This window comes from Schistocerca nitens, chromosome 4, assembly GCF_023898315.1.
Source record: "Schistocerca nitens isolate TAMUIC-IGC-003100 chromosome 4, iqSchNite1.1, whole genome shotgun sequence".
NCBI classification, from domain to species: Eukaryota; Metazoa; Arthropoda; class Insecta; order Orthoptera; family Acrididae; genus Schistocerca; species Schistocerca nitens.
In genome coordinates this window covers 714474030-714495142 of record NC_064617.1, presented here as the reverse complement: position 1 = coordinate 714495142, position 21113 = coordinate 714474030, and the positions used below count along the sequence as shown (strand labels likewise).

General features: G+C 35.0%; 1 protein-coding gene across 1 annotated transcript; it reads right to left on the bottom strand.

Annotated features, from left to right (window-relative positions):
• Window positions 1–1822: 1822 nt before the first annotated feature.
• LOC126252531 (collagenase 3-like) lies at window positions 1823–3316 on the bottom strand. Its single transcript, XM_049953426.1, has one exon. It carries the CDS (start codon window positions 3314–3316, stop codon window positions 1823–1825), a length of 1494 nt encoding a protein of 497 aa, XP_049809383.1.
• Window positions 3317–21113: the final 17797 nt, after the last annotated feature.

The window sequence follows — 21113 nt, the reverse complement described above, 5'->3', positions numbered from 1 at the left end:
AGTGGATATTCTATTTGACCAATTTTAGTTTCTAATTGTTTGACACATTCTATATAGTTACTAGTTCTGTCTGGGTTTTTACATTTTGTAGGGTCAACTGGATTTAATGCTGATGCTATAGACCACAAGAAACATTTTTCTTCATTATTCTTTACATTTATACATGCTTTTTTATCTTTTATTGTTTTCGGTAGTTCAATATATGATGAACCATGAAGTGGTGTATATTTGTTAATTCCTAATTGTAAACCAATTACACTATTTAACATCCAGCCTGACCCTCTATCTTGAAAATTTTGCATGTATGTTAATATTTGTTGTTTACCTTTTGTATAAAATTTATTTAGATCTTTTTCATTTGTGATTGTATAGTTGTATGTTGAGAATCTAAATGGTTTTATTTCATTAGTAGTATTCAAGTTGAATTCACAGTACAATATTAGATTAACTTTTAATCCATTGTATATTTTAAGATTATCTTTTATTAACTGACATACAATAGGTTTTGCTGATGTCATAATGTGTTGTGGATCTTTAATTTTTAAGTTGTTTTCAATATTGTATGTTTGTAATCTATTTTGGAATGCTTTTTCAATTGAATGATAAATATGAATTTTTCGTTCATTAGGATGTTCAAATATATCTGTAGCAAATGGAAATAATGAGTGTGTAGTATTTTGAATCAACTTTAACAAATTACTTTTACGTAATTTAGAATATCCATTAAGGTTTAAGTGTTTAGCTAGTGTTTTAAGTTCATTAATATTCATTGTTGATGGATCTCTATCTTCTATATCAACAATAGGATGTGGAAATAATAAATCCATTAATTCACTTTTACGCATTTTAGAGTAACCTTTAATCTTTATGCTTTTAGCTATTGCTCTAAGTTCATTCATCTTCATCTCCAATATGATAGCTCTATTTATTAAGGAAGAATACTATTATTTTTGTTGTCTGTATTTGTTGTCTATTTACTTATGTAATTATTATTCAGAATATTTGGTAACTGTATTTTTACAAATAGATACAGATATATCTATTTATTATGGATAAAAAGTAAACTAATTGTTGTCTGTATGTGTTGTCTCTTTTGTGTTTTTTTTATATTACATAACTGATATTTATTAGCCTTATTTTGATAACTAGCTATATCTATTTATTTATATAATTATTATTCAGAATATTATACTCTATACAACATATGGTTATATAATTTTAATAAAGAATTAATAGATATTTATAGATTCTTTTTCTTTTATAAGATCAGAATGAATTAATGATTTTTCATGCTGTTTTAAGTTTACATCTAGCTACAATTCTACCACATTCACATGCTACCTTTTCAAATAATTTATCTTTATTTGCTTCATAATATCTTTTAGTATAATAACATGCACACGGGCTACATACTCTACGATGTCCATCTTTTACAAATTATATCAAAATGAAATTCATTAATATTTTTATCTTCTTTACATCTACAACATTTCTTAGTTGTATCCATTTATTACACTTAAAATCTCTATTGTTGTCTAAATTATAATACATGAACCTTTTTATCTGATCTGTCAATCATTCCTTTATAAACAATATTACAACCAATTATAGTTGTACAATCATCCCAACCAATGATTTTTGCATATCTATCTGGTAGTATTATATTAAATTCATTATTAAGTTCAATAAATGTTTTAAAACCTAATTTAGTATTTTTGATTTCTACATTTGTAATATGATACACTTTATCCACTTCAATGTCACATAATTTCACCAATGGTGTATTTTTATTAACACTATTAAGTCTAGTTAATAGCTCCATTTATATAGTTGAAAAATGTTTTAATTGTTGGATTGTATTGTTTAGTACAATTATTGGTTCTGATATTAAGGAAGATGATTTAATACAATCTATACCAAATAGTGATAAATCAAATATACCATACTTTACTACTTTTTGGGTGAATTCATTATATTCATAAAAGGCATCATCTCTAAAAAAGTACAACATACCATTAATGTACCTAAATACTGAATTTATACCAGTTGGTAATCCAGAATATTCTCTACTTATAATACCGCGTACTTTATATTTAAAATTACATTCATCTATTTCAGCATAGAAAAAGTCATTAAAGAAAATAAATGTTCTACCAGAATAAGTGTTCACTATACCATTTAATTTGAAATTATTGCGTAAACCTGTACTAGATAGTGGTTTTGGATATCCTGATATCAATTGTAATGTATGTAAATGTATCATATATATCATATTATTGAAAAATATAACAAGTTCACCACTAGGTCTCTGATATATACCATCTATACGGTTTACATCATTTGGTAAAACAGTTAACCAATCAGTTATTAATTGTGATTTTGGTATTGTATTTTGAATTATCCACACCCATTTCTGATAAAAAACATATAAAATCCCATTCATAAATAATATGTGATCAATATGTTTAGTTTGACATAATGATATAGGTTCTGATTGTATAGGTGGTGAAATTGGTTTAATTGGTAATTGTGTTGGTTGTGTTGATTGTTTACCATATAAACTTTGAATAGCATCAATATCATCTTGAGATAATTCTAAATGCGATCCATTATAGTATGCATACATTATTGAACCATAATCATCTGAATCTCGTAGACCTAATGAATGACCAATCTCATGTATTAATACTTCAAATAGATTTGTTTGTCCTTTTGGTGTATTAGTATTCATCTCTAAATACCATATTTCATCATCATCCATATGTATTTCTACAGGATTATTATTCATATCTGGAAAAAATGCGTGACCTAACACATTACCTTTACCAACTAAATCCTTTGAACAATGTATACTTTTATCAATTTCAAATTTATGTTTACGTCTTTTATTTGTAATTAAGATATCAGGATTATTGCTATCATGTTTAAACTGAATATCTATTTTGTCTTGCCATATTTTAAATGCTGCATCAGTTAATTGTAATACTTTTTTAGTAGCACCTTTATAATACCATTTGATATGTTTCTTATTCCATTTATACAAACTAGTTCTATAGCTACCAAATTCATCTTTTACACCACATCTAGGCATGTTCATAAAATTTAAAGTATCATCACTTAATTCACCACTTATTTCAAGATTATATGTTAACTGAAACAACATTAATGCCTCTCTAAATGCATCATCACTAACATGAGTATTATCATTAACATTTGTAATATCTAAATATCCATAATCACTTAAATACTTTATTGCTTTACTCTTATCATTGGCATATATAATTTTAAACAACAATAAGAATATTATTGTTTTCATTTATATAGACTTAAAAAATTCAATCTTAATATTCTCATTCTTATCACTAAAATATAAATCAATAATATGGTTATCTATAGTTGAAGAAAATTCCCAATCAGATAATGTAATTGATTCTTTAAAATTTAGAAATACCTTTTCATCGTAATTATAAAAAATGATTCTATAAGTCGTATACAACATTTTTGCATATTTAATATAACCAATTCTAAGATTGTTATGTAAATAAAAATCAATGTTGAATTCTTCAAGTTTAGATATGACTTCTATCAGCCTCATTTATTATATAAAAAATTATTAAAGTGTAACCAGCAGTTACACTTACATCCACACACAAATTTCAAAAATAAACAGTTTGTTTCTTAAAATATTCATAAACAACACATATTTCCTCACCATTCAGATCATATACATAATTCAAAGATTCGTCATTTAACTGATTAATGAATATAGATACATCATCATCAGGATAACAGACAGATAGAAAAAACAGAAGTGCAAACTTCTTCATTTATATATATATAAAAATTGTTCACGTAATTATGTTGTCCTTACTGACCCAACTATTATGTGAATTATCAAATCCTAACCATTTAACATATACTTTATCACCTTTTGTTCTTAACACCTTTTCAATAAGATATACATCTGGATATTTTGTTTTCTGTATCTCATGTTCATAAAAATTACCTTTAACATCTTTTAATTTGTATGTATTTGGATCTGAATGAATAACATCTTCAATTTCAAATAATTCTGTTGACCAATTAGCTGTGTATCCTTTTTCAAATATTCCTTTTAATTTATTTATTCTAACTTGATCACCAATCGAATATTTAGCTTTATATGGATATATTACAGTAGCATTTGGTTTATAATTTTTATCATTAACATCTATTGGTTTCGTTTTTATTGTACTATGTTTAGTATTATTATAGTCATTTACTAGTTTTTGTAATATATCAACCCATTTATAGTTACCTTGAATATCAAATTGTTTCGACATTTTCTCTTTTAGTGTTCTATTGAATCTTTCTACAATAGATGCTTTAATTTCAGTAAATGTAGAATAGTGATTAATATTATATATTTTCACTAGTTTATTAAAATATTTATTATAAAATTCTTTTCCATTACCTGTTTGTAAATGTTTTGGTGATCTAATTTTAAATATATTATCAAATGCATTTGCTACATTTTCACCTGATTTATCCTTAATTGGAATGGCCCATGCATATTTAGAATATACATCAATAACAGTTAACATATATTTATATCCTTTATTTATTTTTGATATACCTTTTAAATTACCTGAATCCATTTCAACTAAATCAGCCTGCCATAAATCATCTATTCCAAATGATTCTACTTTTCTTCTATTGTAATTTTTTCTCATTGGTTTATGTAATTCATTTATTATATTTTCTCTACTTACAATTAAATTTTTTAAAAAATTTTTTTTTTTGTTTTACATACTGAACATATACCTTCAATTCTTTGTCTTCCATTTTTAGTTATTGATCTATGTAGATCATGTGTATCTGTAAATGTTTTACACTTTAAACAATATATGTGATCATTCATTTATATAGCTTAAAATTGTTATTAATCATCAGGAAATGTAAATAAATCGCCAAATACATAAACCTTTGCTCTATATGGCTTAATTTGTATTGGTCCATCATAATGTATACATAAACTTTCATTACTTTTTATCAACTGTGGGAAATCAGTGAAAGGTGTAGTTGATTTAGGAAATATAGACATTTTAAAGCTTTTAGGATTAACAATTACATTTTCAACAGTATATGCATTTATTATAACTTTCTTGACCATAAGCCAATATGGAATTACACATTTCCGACACTCAGTAGAATCGTTAAAAGTAATGTCAAAAACCAATTTATCATGTATCTTATTTTCAAGATTATTTATTTTATTTATGTATGGCGATAAATCTGACTTTGAGAAATAATCTGAAAAAGCCTTTTCAATCTCCTTTTTTGTAAAGAAATTCTTAAAAGTGTTGTAGTTATCTTGATGAATCTGATTAATTTTTTCATTAAATTTTGTATTGGTAACATAGTTATTAAATTGTGTTAAAATAGACATGTATTCAGGTTTGGTAACATATTCCTTTTCTAAGTATCCTTTTGTAACAGCATCATAGTCATTAACTGGCTCATTTATATTTACTAACCGTTTACCTTTAAAACTAATATAACTTTTTGTAACCCCAAACATCTTATGTAATTCTTTCTGAAATGCTTAACTATATTATTAATTTTTTCTTCTATTTCATCTATGTTAATTTTTCTATTATTTAGCTCATTTTTAGGCCGCAGTTTGTTTCCAAAAATGTCCATTTATTAGATTAAAAATATCACTGAATTTATAACCATCTGATAATAGCTTTAACACAAATATACATAAATGCCCACATATTACTTCATCATAATTTTGTATTCTCATTGCATTATAGTATAATTCATTTTCACCTATATACTTAACTAGTTGATATGGTATATTACCAGCAAATGAATCAAACACAAATTTACCATCTTTATTCTTTTAATAACATATCCAAAGTGTACCAACATGATCAGATGTGTCTAAATTTACTATTCCACATTCATTATTTTTAGGTTTATTAGGTAACTCATATATCATAAAAACACCTTTAAAATGTTTAATTTTTAGTTTTTTAGCTATATTTTCTAAATCAAAATTACTTAATGCTTTTGGATACATTTTCATTATTTTTTTCATCGTTTTTTTAACCCTGTACCTTTTTTCTCCATTTCCATATTATGCCTCTTTAATTCAGCTAATTCAGCATTTTTTTTCTTTTTATTCATAACAGAACTAGCAACAGCTGCAGCACCACCGGCTATTGTACCAATTGATGCTAAATATGGTAATGCAGCTAATAATAATGGTAAAAATCCACCTTCATGTTGTGTTAATCCACTACCTTCTTTCTTTTTTGTTAGATATTGAATAATCTTTTTCACAACTGGAATACCTAGTGTAATAAGTAAATTACCCCAATTTTTTTATCTCTTTTTCTTTTTTGAGCATTAGTTAAAAAATTATCAATACTATTTAGTTGATCATTATTGGCTTTAATTTTAAGTGATTTTGGTTTAATTTTTCCACTAGGTAGTAAAGTATAGGCAATACTAAATGTATTCATTTATATAGATTAAAAATCCCATCTATCTCATCAAGATAAAGTCCCATTCCTAATTTCCGTTTTCCATACATTATACCTCTAACAGCAGTAGAAGCTAATTTTTCACCTAATGATGCATCTGAACTATACATTCGCTCTTTTGCTACATTTTGTAATATTTTATCAGCTATATGTCTTTTTTCTATATCTTTATTATCTCTATATGCAATATCATGCTGTTTACATGCTTCATCTAATGGATTTATACCTATATCACCTCTAGATAACCTTTCATCTAATTTTGTACCTGGTCCACAATAATTATAACCAGGTAGATGCATTACAAATGGTAATTTATTAATTAATGTATTTATCAATCCTTTACCATATTTTTCATTCTTCCTAAATGTGTGTGGTATATTATTCAAGATCCTAATTAAATATGGAATACCTTTTGGATCATTAATTATAAAATCATTAAATTTATTTGTTAACATTTTAGTTATTAATACTTTTTCATTGTAATAATTATTATTACCAGCCTTTTCTTCACCATGAATTACTGCTAATCTATCAATTAATTCACGTACATCATTCATCCAAACATATTCAACTGGTTTTTCAGTATATTTTTTAATAAATCCTGTACCTGATTTGGTTGGGGACACATCTGAATAATCTGATGAATCTATGGTTTGTTTTCTTTTTTGGGGGAAATAAACATTAACAATTTCTTTTATCAAATTATTGTATTTAACACCTTTACTTGATTTTATTTTATTTGGATTTTTATCAGAATATAATGCATCTGAATTGTATAATATATCTGCATAATTTGATAGATCAACAGGATAAAATTCATCATTCAAATCATCTATAGAAATATGTTTTTTAGTTAAAAGGTTCATTAATCCATCTGTACCATCATATTCATGTCCACCAATGATTAGTTTATCCCCTTTGAATTCTACAGGTAATTTACCAATGTACATAAACATTCCAACAGGTCTTAATCCAAAAACTGGATCCTCACTATTATTGATATATTTTAACATTCTTTCACTTATATTTATAATTTTACCTTTGCTATCACCATTTTTACTAAGCATTTTTTTATTTTTTATTTCTTCATCATATTGAGTTAAAACATCTCGTATTTCAGATTCACTTAATATAGAATCATTAATTGGTGCTATGTCATGATGGTGATGATATGGAATTATTTGTTTTTCTACCTCTCTATTTTCTTCAATAGCTTTCAGAACATTATCATCTATTCCTTCAAGCCCTTGTTTTACTTGTTCTATAGCATCAATAACAGGTTGATCCTCTTTATTATATTTTTCATATTCTGTTCTTGGTTGTTTTTTCCATGTTTTAAATTGTTCTTTTAATTTTTCTACTTTTGTTCTATTACGTTTGGCTTGTTTAACTATAGCTGGATCATATTTTGTAAACATTTATTTAGAATGAAAATGTGTTTATGTTGATGTTTGTGTTGACATTTAATGTTTATGTTAACGTTTATGTTTATGTTTAACATTTATGTTTTATGTTAAGTTTTATGTTTAGGTTTACGTTTATGTTCTTATGAAATGTTGTATTTTATTTCTATATTTTCCATTATTACATTTTCTTGTTATATCTATTGTTATAAAACCAAATTCATCATTCCAACATTTACTACATATTTCTTTAAATTCGTTAAATTTTAAATCACCACCAACAAATTCATTATAAACATGATGTAGATTTGTATCATCCTGTCTAAATATATTTAAGAAATTCAGATTATCTCTGACTAACTGTTTAGGTATTTTTGAGTAGGTTTGAGCTAAATAAAAACAATCAATTCCTTTATGTCTACCTCTAGTAAAATATTCTCTTACTATATCTTGATTTTCTAGTATAAAATCATCAAATATTACAATTGAATTATCATCACAATCATCTAATGGTACAATGTCATCATTGCTACTAATAAATGATGCTAATGAATCACCTGTTATATCTTCAATTTTATTACATTTTTTAATTAGTTGTTGATATTTTGATTGATCTAAGCTTTTAGAATAAATATATACATGGTTTATTTTATCCCAATTTAACCAGCCTGGTGCTAATAAATAGTTATCAATCATTAATGTTGTTTTACCACATCCACTTGGTCCTATAATTGCACATCTAATTGAATTAGGTAACAGTTTACCATGCTTATTTTTTACCTTTTTCTCTGGTATTCTAATTTTTGGTTCCCAATCAATTTTGCTCATTTAATTAATAATAAATGAGTAGATTACTTCAATTGAGTGGTAATTCATCAGTACTTAAAAAAAGATTAAATGTGCCTATTAGAGATAACTTTAATAGTGTAGCATTAGTTGGATTTTATACAACATTTTTAACACCTAATATAACATCTAAAAATAATAAATTATATTGTGATGGTGAAACAATTGTATTTCCTATTGGTCAATATAATTTCAAAAATATAGAAAAATTTATTCATACAAAAAACCCTAATATAAATATTAAAGCAGATGAAACTTTAAATAGGGTTGTTATTGAGAGTGATAAAAAAATATATATGGATATACTAAAAGAAGATAATATAGCACCTCTGTTAGGTTTTAGTAATCAAACAATTAATCCAAAACAAAGAACTGTTGCTAATGATGTACCTAAAATTATACCATTTGAATTAATTAATATTAATTTTAATTTAGCTGATGGTATGTATATAAAGCATAATGATCATTTTCATAGAGAAACTAATATTATTGCTTCTTTTAAACCAAATGTTGAATTTGGTGCACCAATAATATATGAACCACCTCATCCATTATTTGTTCCTATTCATGATAAAATATATGTTTTAGAAGTAACTATAACTGATGACAATGATAATTTAATTGATTTCAATGAGGCACAAATAACAGTTATATTGGAGATGAAATGACCCATTTTTATTCTTAATAAATGAAGAAGATTGAAAGCTATCAATTTCAATCATTTCCAGTGAATGAGAAAACAAAAAATAACCTAAATATTCCCAATAAAGATATAGAAATTAATATACATGTTGGTGATGGATGGTTGCATCCTAATATGACTCAATTGTACATGAATTTTAGTATTATTAAAAATGATGGAACTGATTATCCAACATATGATGGAAAATCCAATAAGATGCTAATTGATAACTATGTAGCAAAACTATTTGACTTTATAACCATAAGAAAGGGCAATCATGTTTCATCTAGAATTGAACATCCATTTATTTCATCATCAGTTCTGTTGCATTTAACATCATGTGTTACTGATAAAATAAGTATGGAAGCACATATAGTTAACAATGGAAAATTAAGAAAGAAGAAAAATGAAGTATTGTATCCATTGGAAATGTTAGGTGGATTTTTTAATGATTACGAAGAAATGATGTTTGAAGGTGATCTTACTGTATGTTTCACATGGTCATCAAGTGCAAATGATTGTATTTTGAGATGGGCTGATTATAATAATGCTGGAGTTGAAATTAAAGATACACTTCCAAGTGAAGGTAAAATCATAGTTGAGAATATGGAAATTCGTGTACCTGTTGTTAAATTTGAACCTAATTATGAACTTGAACTACGAGAAAATATACTGAAAAATCCAAAAATTCCGATATCATTCTATGAATTGCAAACTGTAGAAGTAGCTGGATTAAATGGTAAGGAAAAATTCGAATTAGACATCACAAATTATTATAACTCAATGGAATTTGATATACCTTACTTTATATTTGTTGTATTTCAAACTAATCGTAAAAATAATCAATTGCTTGATTCATCATTATACGATCATGTTATGTTACAAAACCTATATCTGAAAAATGGAAGAAATGAATTATTTCCTCAAGAAATGTGGAATTTAGATCCACCATACGATTATTTGAAAGCTTATGATTCATTTCGTGATTTTAAAAGGCTAAAACAAAATGGAGATGGAAATGTTGATATTAATCCATATAATTATATAACAAATTATCCTATTTATGTTATTAATATGGCACATAGAAAAAATACAGTAGTTACACAAAAAACAACTATGAAGTTATGTGCTACTTTTAAGGAAAAAATACCTGATAATACACTAGCCTACATAGTCATGTATGGAAGGAAAAATCTCACTTATGATGCACAACACAGAATAGTGACAGAGAACTTTTAATCCCATATATCAATATCTTCATCTTCATCTTCTTGTTTCTTTTTCTCATTTAAAAATTGTTCCCATATACTAATTTTACGTTTTGTGTTTTGTATTTTTATTTTATGTTTAATACTTAATAGTTCAGCTATTTTTGCAATTATATATTTGTATGGTAATGATTTACCTTTGTAAAAGTGATTAAACATCTCAAATAATTCTATAATACGATCCTTTTCATTACCAGTAAACATGTCCACTATTGCACCATTTTCTATAGTTACACGTAAGTTCATTAAATGTTTATTAAAATATTTAAATCTATATATTTTGTTGTTATGAACACTTACTTTATCCGGATTACAATTATAGCATCTTGTACCATCAATACTCCATTGTGAACAATTTTGACATAATTCAGGTGCATAATATTCAGATGGATAATGTATATTATCAGGTATATCAATTTGAACTGCTTTTTCGAATTGTTGAACTAGCCTACTATCATCATTTTTTACATTATTCTGAATGTTACTGGTTTTCTTTGTATGATATTTTTTTTTCTATCTTGATTAATACATTTCTTACATATTGACCTTGGTTTACCTAATTTCATTCCATATTCTGATATATCTTTTATCATCTCACATTTAGTACATTTTTGTACTGTTTCATTTTGAATGTTACTGGTTTTCTTTGGATGATATCTATTTTTTCTATCTTGATTTATACATTTCTTACATATTGACCTTGGTTTACCTAATTTAAGTCCATATTCAGATATATCTTTTACCATGTCGCATTTAGTACACTTCTTTGATATGTTGTCCATTTATTATAGAAAAAAATGTAAGTATTTGTTGTCCACTATTTGTTGTCTATGTTTTATATATGTAAATATATTGTGTATTATTGTTTCATCATCATTCATTGTATATATGTATATATTTAGATTAACCAACACCATCTATAATTGTATATATTTTTATTATTCAACACCATCTATAATTGTATATAGTACTATCTAAAAGAGACATTTTGCATTTCCCTAATTTTGTGGTTGTATCATAGTAAAAATATGGATAATAGCTGATTTCGATGTAAAATGGTCTAAAAATAGCATAAAAATGGCTTTAAATAGCTGATTTTGGTAATTGGGGTAGAATGCCCATTTCCCATCTACTCATAGCCACTTTTAAATAATTAGTGGACAACTTCTTCTTCTCGCATTTGTCATTTTGGCTTCACTTGAGCCACTTGTTTAAAGATGATAAGAGATTGGTTCATCAGTTCCGTGACGTTTGTCCCAAAATGTGCAGCCTCAAGACTTCACACACTTCTGATTCACACAGATCATGCTTACGAACTATGGGCTTGTCTGAAGTATTGTAGCCTCCAGAAGATCTGATATCATCTTCAAATTCGGATACCGCAACAACTACTTCGTTTGCTGTCAGATAACTGACCTGACCTCCCATTTTTGATCGGCACACAGACCCTGCTGCTCGTTCTGGCACTTAGGTGATGCTTCTGAACGTTTAAAATACACTACACTCATCCGTGTCACTGACCAATAATGCGCTCTCGTCATATTTCTTGGCCATTTTGCCACAATGATATGATTTGCCGTCCGGAAATTCCTTTTGCCTTCGTGCCGCAATGTTCCAAATTTCTGCAGCTGTTGCGTACAGTCTCCTATTCTGTTCCAGAAGACATTTCTTAATCCAAACATATTGTTCTCCAAATAGCTAGGCCAACAGCAACGATTCAGGTGCAAAGTGGAAGGATATCAATGATAAGATTCGCTGACAATATTGTTATTCTCCTTGGAAGTGAGCAGAAATTACAGGATCTATTCAATGCAATGAACGGCCTAGTGAACGTAGAATACGTATTGACAGCAAACAAAATGAAGACAAAAATAATGAAGGGTAGCAGAAATGAGTTTATCGGTAAGCTTAACATCAAAATTGGGAACCTAGAAGTAAAAGAAGTGCAGGAAGTTTGCTACCCGGGGAGCAAAATTACACATGACGGACGAAGTAAGGAGGATATAAGAGAAGACCACCACAGGCAAAAGGATCATTCCTCGCTGAAAGATAACTACTAATTTCAAATATATGCCTTACAGGAAGAAATTTCTGGAATCTACGCTTTGAGAACAGCATCGTACTGAAGTCAGTCACGTATTGTGGGAAAGCCGGGAAACAAGAGAATCGAAGGGTTTGAGACGTGGTGCTATAGAGGGATGCTGAAAATAATACAAGATAAGAAATGAGGAGTTTCTTAGCAGAATCGGCGGGGAAAGGAGTATGTAGAAAACACTGACAAGAAAAAGGTACAGAACAATAGGTTTTATGGTACGATATCGGTCAATAGTTTCCATGATATTAGAGGCAGCTGTAGAGGGTAAAAATTATTGGGGGAGACAAAGGTTATAATATATCCAACAGTTAATTGAGGACGGATACTAGTCTGAGATGAAGAGGATGGGTCAGAACAGGAAATCATGACGGGCCGCATAAAATCAGCTAGAATACTGAAGAAGAAGGAAAAAAAGAGAAAACTTTCCACGATCTACTGACAGAAGATGCTCACGCCTTTCGTCTCTGAGATTAAGTGGCGACTCTTGGGACAGGAAGAAGTTGCGGTCACAAAGTTAAAAAAATCTCTAAATCATGACAACAGTAGATAACGGCTAGGAGAGAGGCACATGTTACATAGCACAACAGGCTATGGAGGTCGGTGGAATGGTGGAGGGAGGGGGTCAAGCAACCAGATTCGACTTTTCAGTAGGACTGAAATTCTTCGAGCGGAGTCTCAGGGCAGCATTGTTGCAGAAGAAGGAAGCCGAGTTTATTAGAAATGATGCACAAGCTCGGACTGGGAAGGTGTGGTAAATAGCGGTGAAGTTCACTCAGCCATCAGTCAGAGGTCGTGAGTTCGAAGCGCGACTGGTAATATGTAGGGACTATTGAATATACCTTCACAGTTTGTCAACTGATTTTTATACAAATGTACAATGTCTGACAATTGTTAAGGAACGACTGACACCTGCTAAGGAACAACTGCCAATTGCTACAGAACAGCCGACAACTGCTACGGAACGCCCGTCCAATGATAATAAAAGAAAATGTAGCGAGAAGGACATGTTAACTGCAGCGAAGCCTGTGCATGAACGCACTGTACAGATTGCGGCGCTTAAATCCGGACAAATTTCAATTTCCCGCCATTTCGTAGTTCCACCGGAGGTCGCGATTGGTGTTCTTGAAAGCCATAGGCATCTAGTAAACAGTCAGAAATGGCCGAGATGTCACGAACAAGTGCGGAGTACAACCGAAGAGCCGCGATTATCGAAAGTCTCGCACTGAGCATTCGCTCCCTGAAATAGCTCGATTCTTCGGATATTCGTCATCAACTGTTTATTATATTGCGGCCAAGTATAATGCTTTCGAGAAGTCTGGAGAAGAATCCGCTAATCCGGCAATGAAATTAAATTCGATGAAACGCGTGCCACTATCTGCGGAAGTCATCGAAAGGGCACAGCGGATGACTTCGGAGGACCCGGGACTGTTGCTGAGGAAAGTGGCGTCAGTATTGAATGTCGGTGAGCGAACAATGCGTCGGATGGCAGAGGAGGACCTCATACGTGTCATTTAGTCCAAAACTGGACCTCAGATAACGTTGACATGTTCTGTCAAAGGAGTTCTGGCCAGCCCAAATTTGAACCCCTCGACTATCATGTTTGGATCGTAGTCGTAAGAGTCACCAGTAAAACCAGGTACAATAATGTCGCATATCTGCGCACCGCTATCGAAGCAACAGTAGCGAATATGGACAGCGTTGTTTTAAAGAGTTCATGCGATCGCTTCAGGACAAGATCGGAGGCGGTCATTGCGACTGAAGGGTGTTACATCGAGTAATGTTACTCTTGCATGTAAAGGCATGTTCATACACTCCTGGAAATGGAAAAAAGAACACATTGACACCGGTGTGTCAGACCCACCATACTTGCTCCGGACACTGCGAGAGGGCTGTACAAGCAATGATCACACGCACGGCACAGCGGACACACCAGGAACCGCGGTGTTGGCCGTCGAATGGAGCTAGCTGCGCAGCATTTGTGCACCGCCGCCGTCAGTGTCAGCCAGTTTGCCGTGGCATACGGAGCTCCATCGCAGTCTTTAACACTGGTAGCATGCCGCGACAGCGTGGACGTGAACCGTATGTGCAGTTGACGGACTTTGAGCGAGGGCGTATAGTGGGCATGCGGGAGACCGGGTGGACGTACCGCCGAATTGCTCAACACGTGGGGCGTGAGGTCTCCACAGTACATCGATGTTGTCGCCAGTGGTCGGCGGAAGGTGCACGTGCCCGTCGACCTGGGACCGGACCGCAGCGACGCACGGATGCACGCCAAGACCGTAGGATCCTACGCAGTGCCGTAGGGGACCGCACCGCCACTTCCCAGCAAATTAGGGACACTGTTGCTCCTGGGGTATCGGCGAGGACCATTCGCAACCGTCTCCATGAAGCTGGGCTACGGTCCCGCACACTGTTAGGCCGTCTTCCGCTCACGCCCCAACAACGTGCAGCCCGCCTCCAGTGGTGTCGCGACAGGCGTGAATGGAGGGACGAATGGAGACGTGTCGTCTTCAGCGATGAGAGTCGCTTCTGCCTTGGTGCCAATGATGGTCGTATGCGTGTTTGGCGCCGTGCAGGTGAGCGCCACAATCAGGACTGCATACGACCGAGGCACACAGGGCCAACACCCGGCATCATGGTGTGGGGAGCGATCTCCTACACTGGCCGTACACCACTGGTGATCGTCGAGGGGACACTGAATAGTGCACGGTACATCCAAACCGTCATCGAACCCATCGTTCTACCATTCCTAGACCGGCAAGGGAACTTGCTGTTCCAACAGGACAATGCACGTCCGCATGTATCCCGTGCCACCCAACGTGCTCTAGAAGGTGTAAGTCAACTACCCTGGCCAGCAAGATCTCCGGATCTGTCCCCCATTGAGCATGTTTGGGACTGGATGAAGCGTCGTCTCACGCGGTCTGCACGTCCAGCACGAACGCTGGTCCAACTGAGGCGCCAGGTGGAAATGGCATGGCAAGCCGTTCCACAGGACTACATCCAGCATCTCTACGATCGTCTCCATGAGAGAATAGCAGCCTGCATTGCTGCGACAGGTGGGTATACACTGTACTAGTGCCGACATTGTGCATGCTCTGTTGCCTGTGTCTATGTGCCTGTGGTTCTGTCAGTGTGATCATGTGATGTATCTGACCCCAGGAATGTGTCAATAAAGTTTCCCCTTCCTGGGACAATGAATTCACGGTGCTCTTATTTCAATTTCCAGGAGTGTATTATTATGTTTTAATAAATTTACTTTTCAAGAAAAGTTTCATTTGTCCTGATTCAAGCCCCGCACCCTGTATGCATTCGACAGTTCATGCAGCACGGTGTTTGGTGAAAGTCGGCGTGGAACCGGTCGATGCTACATTCTGTGTGGCACGGCAACATGTCTGCAAGACATCATTTGAGTGCTTAGGATTGTGGACGAGCAGGTGGACGGCTCGAAGCCCATCAAAGTGTCACAGTAAAAGGTATGACCAGAAGTGTCATCTTGCGATTAAAAAAGACCGATGAAGGTGGAAATGCTATGCTCAAGCTTGCCGGTAATCGAAGATGAACAACAACACCGCCACGCGATCATTACGCAGCCCTAATCTCACTCTAGGCAGACTGTTGTAGACCTTGCGACCGCTTCCAGTTCACATGTCTCTGCCAGAAACGTTTCACGGTGATTAAATAAGACTGGTCTGTATGTTCTGAAGCCTGTTAATTGCATCTCATTTAAACACGCCATCATCAAGAAAGAGTTTCACTGGTGTACGTAACATGTACACTCATGCTCATAAATTAAGGATAATGCTGATACATGGTGAAACAACGCTCTGGTGGGCGGTGTGCTGGTTTAAATCACCTTGGGGTATGACCATGTGGTGCATCTGACCTGCGGTCTTCGCACGGTCGCGCTGGCAGCAGTCCACATACATAGAGGTGTGTTGGTGCATGTCAGAGTACGGTGCAGCGAGTAAGTGTGCATACGTTTTCAGACGTGCTAATGGTGACTGTGTGTTGAAAATGGCTCAAAGAACACATATTGATGACGTTATGAGGCGCAGAATACTAGGGCAACTGGAGGCTGGTCAAAGACAGCAGGTCATAGCACGGGCCCTCAGTGTGCCACAAAGTGTGATCTCAAGATTATGGCAACGATTCCAGCAGACAGGAAATGTGTCCAGGCGCTACAGTACGGGACGTTCACAGTGTACATCACCAAAAGAAGACCGATATCTAACCATCAGTGCCCGCAGACGGCCACGGAGTACTACAGGTAGCCTCGCTCGGGACCTTACCGCAGCCACTGGAACAGCTGTCTCCAGACACACAGTCTACAGATGACTGAACAGACATGGTTTATTCGACCGGAGACCTGCAAGGTGCATTCCACTGACCCCTGGTCACAGGAGAGCCCGTAAAGCCTGGTGTCAAGAACACAATAGATGATCATTGGAACAAGGGTCCCAGTTTATGTTCACTGACGAGCAGAGGTATAGTCTGAAGAGTGATTCTCGCCGGGTTTTCGTCTGGCGTGAACCAGGAACCAGGTACCAACCCCTTGAAAGGGACCTGTATGGAGGTGGTGGTTTGATGGTGTGGCGCGGAATTATGATTGGTGCATGTACACCCCTGCATGATTTTGACAGAGGAGCTGCAACAGGTCAGGTGTATCGGGACGTCATTTTGCACCAGTATGTCCGCCTTCTCAGGGGTGCAGTGGGTCCCACCTTCCTCCTGATGGATGATAACGCACGGACCCACCGAGCTGCCAGCGTGGAGGAGTACCTTGAAACAGAATATATACGGCGAATGGAATGGTCTGCCTGTTCTCCAGACCTAAACCCCATCGAGCACGTCTGGGATGCTCTCGGTCGACGTATCGCCGCACTTCTTCAAACCCCTAGGACACTTCAGGAGCTCCGACAGGCACTGGTGCAAGAATGGGAGGCTAAACCCCAGCAGCTGCTCGACCACCTGATCCAGAGTATGCCAAACCGTTGTGCGGACTGTGTACTTGTGCATGGTGATCATATCCCATGTTGTTGTCGGGGTACACGCGCAGGAAACAGTGGCGTTTTGTAGCACATGTGTTTCGGGTCGGTTTTCTCAACTTATCAACAATACCGCGGACTTACAGATCTGTGTCGTGTGTGTTTCCTTTGTGCCTATGCTATTAGCGCTAGTTTTGTGTAGTACCATGTTGTGTGGCACCACATTCTGCAATTATCCTTAATTTATGAGCATTAGTGTAGACTGGGGTCTGCAACAGCGGTTGAGAGTGATGGTCTCTGACGAATCCCGCTTCAGTGTGACAAGTGATTCTGTTCACCAGTTAGTGCGCAGAAAGAGAGAGAGAGAGAGAGGGGGGGGGGAGGGGGGAGACAGGGACGTTACACACAAAGGATGTTTATGAACGTTATCGGTAGGCATTATGCACAATTGCCGAGCCGGCCGCGGTGGTCTCGCGGTTCTAGGCGCGCAGTCCGGAACCGCGCGACTGCTACGGTCGCAGGTTCGAATCCTGCCTCGGGCATGGATGTGTGTGATGTCCTTAGGTTAGTTAGGTTTAAGTAGTTCTAAGTTCTAGGGGACTGATGACCTAAGATGTTAAGTCCCATAGTGCTCAGAGCCATTTGAACCACAATTGCCGAACACCGCTGCAGGGAGACTGTTCTGGATCATGTCAGTCAGTCTGTTTAGGTGAGCGGCAGGTCCCGAGTTTCTGTTTATGGATGACAATGCCCTCCCATACAGGACCGCTGAGATGTCGAATACATTGAAAAGTGAAGACATTGAAGATATGGGATGGCTTGCGTATCCCCAGACCTGAATCCTATAGAGTATGTCTGGATGCTTTTGGCAGACGAGCTTTTCAGTTTGGTAGACAGCATGAACAACGGGTGCAAAATGTGCATTAGTGCAAGAGGAGGGAATTTTCCTTAGCATGAATCTGATATCGACCTTAATGTTGGAAGTCTGACCTGCCTGAAACATGAACGTTACTTTTGTCTGTTATCCTGCTTACACATGTGGTGAAATCTGTAGCATTTGTAGTTGTGACTATACCACTCTTCCTCTATTACGCATGTATTGTGTTTTAATCGTCCATCAGTGCCTGTGAATATTCCCGTCCAGCAACGTCTATGTTCACTAGAAATTGTCAAGCAGTGTAAAATTAAATCTGATAAAAAATAATCCATCGAATTTTCTTTCAAACAGAAACTTGATAAATTATTTATGACTCAGCTCAGCAACATCGAGATTAAACAATGAATGAATGAAAGAATCCCACTGCAGTTTGCAGAACTATTCTTGTCACATACTTTTGTGAAGGGGAAGTAGTAATGGGTACAGTCACACAAAAATCGTAAAAAGAGTGTGGTTTGGTGGGGCCTTGGTTTGGGGATGTTCACGTTGTATAGACATGCATAGCTCCGTAACTCCGTTATAAGTCTCAGGAAACCGAATAAATCTCAAAGTAAGAAATATGCCGGAACAGCGCACAAGACTTGTCAGAAGTAACCTCTAGTGTTTTTCTTGTTACGAATTTGCTACGTTGCTTTCGTGCCAAAGGCGGTCTAATATGAAAGTTCATCAAAACCATTAACCATACACTGCATCATTCATCAACACTCTTTGTCGGCAAAATGCTTGGATATGTCACAAGTTTTAAAGACTGTCACGTCTGCTGTTAGTTGCACAAGATGACATGGTCTCAGTCATCATCCGTTTCACTACACACAGATCTGTAAGTCCGCGGTATTGGTGATAAGCTGAGAAAACCGTCCCGAAATAAATGTGCTACAAAACGCCACTGTTTCCTGCGCATGTACCCCGACAACAACATGGGATATGATCACCATGCACAAGTACACAGTCCGCACAACGGTTTGGCATACTCTGGATCAGGTGGTCGAGCAGCTGCTGGGGTTTAGCCTCCCATTCTTGCACCAGTGCCTGTCGGAGCTCCTGAAGTGTCCTAGGGGTTTGAAGAAGTGCGGCGATACGTCGACCGAGAGCATCCCAGACGTGCTCGATGGGGTTTAGGTCTGGAGAACAGGCAGGCCATTCCATTCGCCGTATATATTCTGTTTCAAGGTACTCCTCCACGCTGGCAGCTCGGTGGGTCCGTGCGTTATCATCCATCAGGAGGAAGGTGGGACCCACTGCACCCGTGAGAAGGTGGACATACTGGTGCAAAATGACGTCCCGATACACCTGACCTGTTACAGCTCCTCTGTCAAAATCATGCAGGGGTGTACATTCCAACAGGTCTTAATCCAAAAACTGGATCCTCACTATTGTACCAATCATAATTCCGCGCCACACCATCAAACCACCACCTCCATACAGGTCCCTTTCAAGGGGTTGGTACCTGGTTCCTGGTTCACGCCAGACGAAAACCCGGCGAGAATCACTCTTCAGACTATACCTGTGCTCGTCAGTGAACGTAGCCTGGGACCCTTGTTCCAATGATCATCTATTGTGTTCTTGACACCAGGCTTTATGGGCTCTCCTGGAACCAGGGGTTAGTGGAATGTACCTTACAGGTCTCCGGTCGAATAAACCATGTCTGTAGTGTCGTCTGTAGACTGTGTGTCTGGAAGAGATTCAAAGAAATGGCTTACCATATTAGACAGCAGTACACAGGCTTAGCTGTGAAATAACTCTGACGCGATTTCTGGAGCTCGGAACAACAGGCAGAATTTTCGTGAATGAAAGGAATTGTTCTCTGAGTGAGTTATAAAATAAATGATGGTTATGGAAGTTATCACTTTTTACAAATTAAACTAAACCTATGAACGACCTTAATTTAAAATTACAATCATAAAACCAGCTGCTGCCTGATTTGTACACTTATATTAAAGACTTTAGGCCTATACAAAAACCTGTTTTGTTTAGATCTCAACTGAAAAAAAGTATTTTAATAGATGCAGAACATTCATTCGGCATTCAGAGTCTCATTCCCGGTTGAATACTTTAAAAACAAATTTTGAGTCTCGGTATTCTGATTTCGATACAACTGCAGACAACATCAAGATTTTTTCAGAATCCTTTTAACAGCAATATGGAAACTCTTGTCCCACAACTTCAAATGGAGACGTTTGATTTGCAATGTAGCGATTTTCGTTCGGAGGCTTGAGTTGGATTTACATCAATCTTTCATCATAAAATGACTTTGTAGTCAAACTGACAAGAAAGTAATGAATGAAACGAATGTATTACTTGCGTAAGACCAGAACTGGAACACTTATATGTGTCTTCCGTGGGAACTGACTTGTCGGCTGAGTC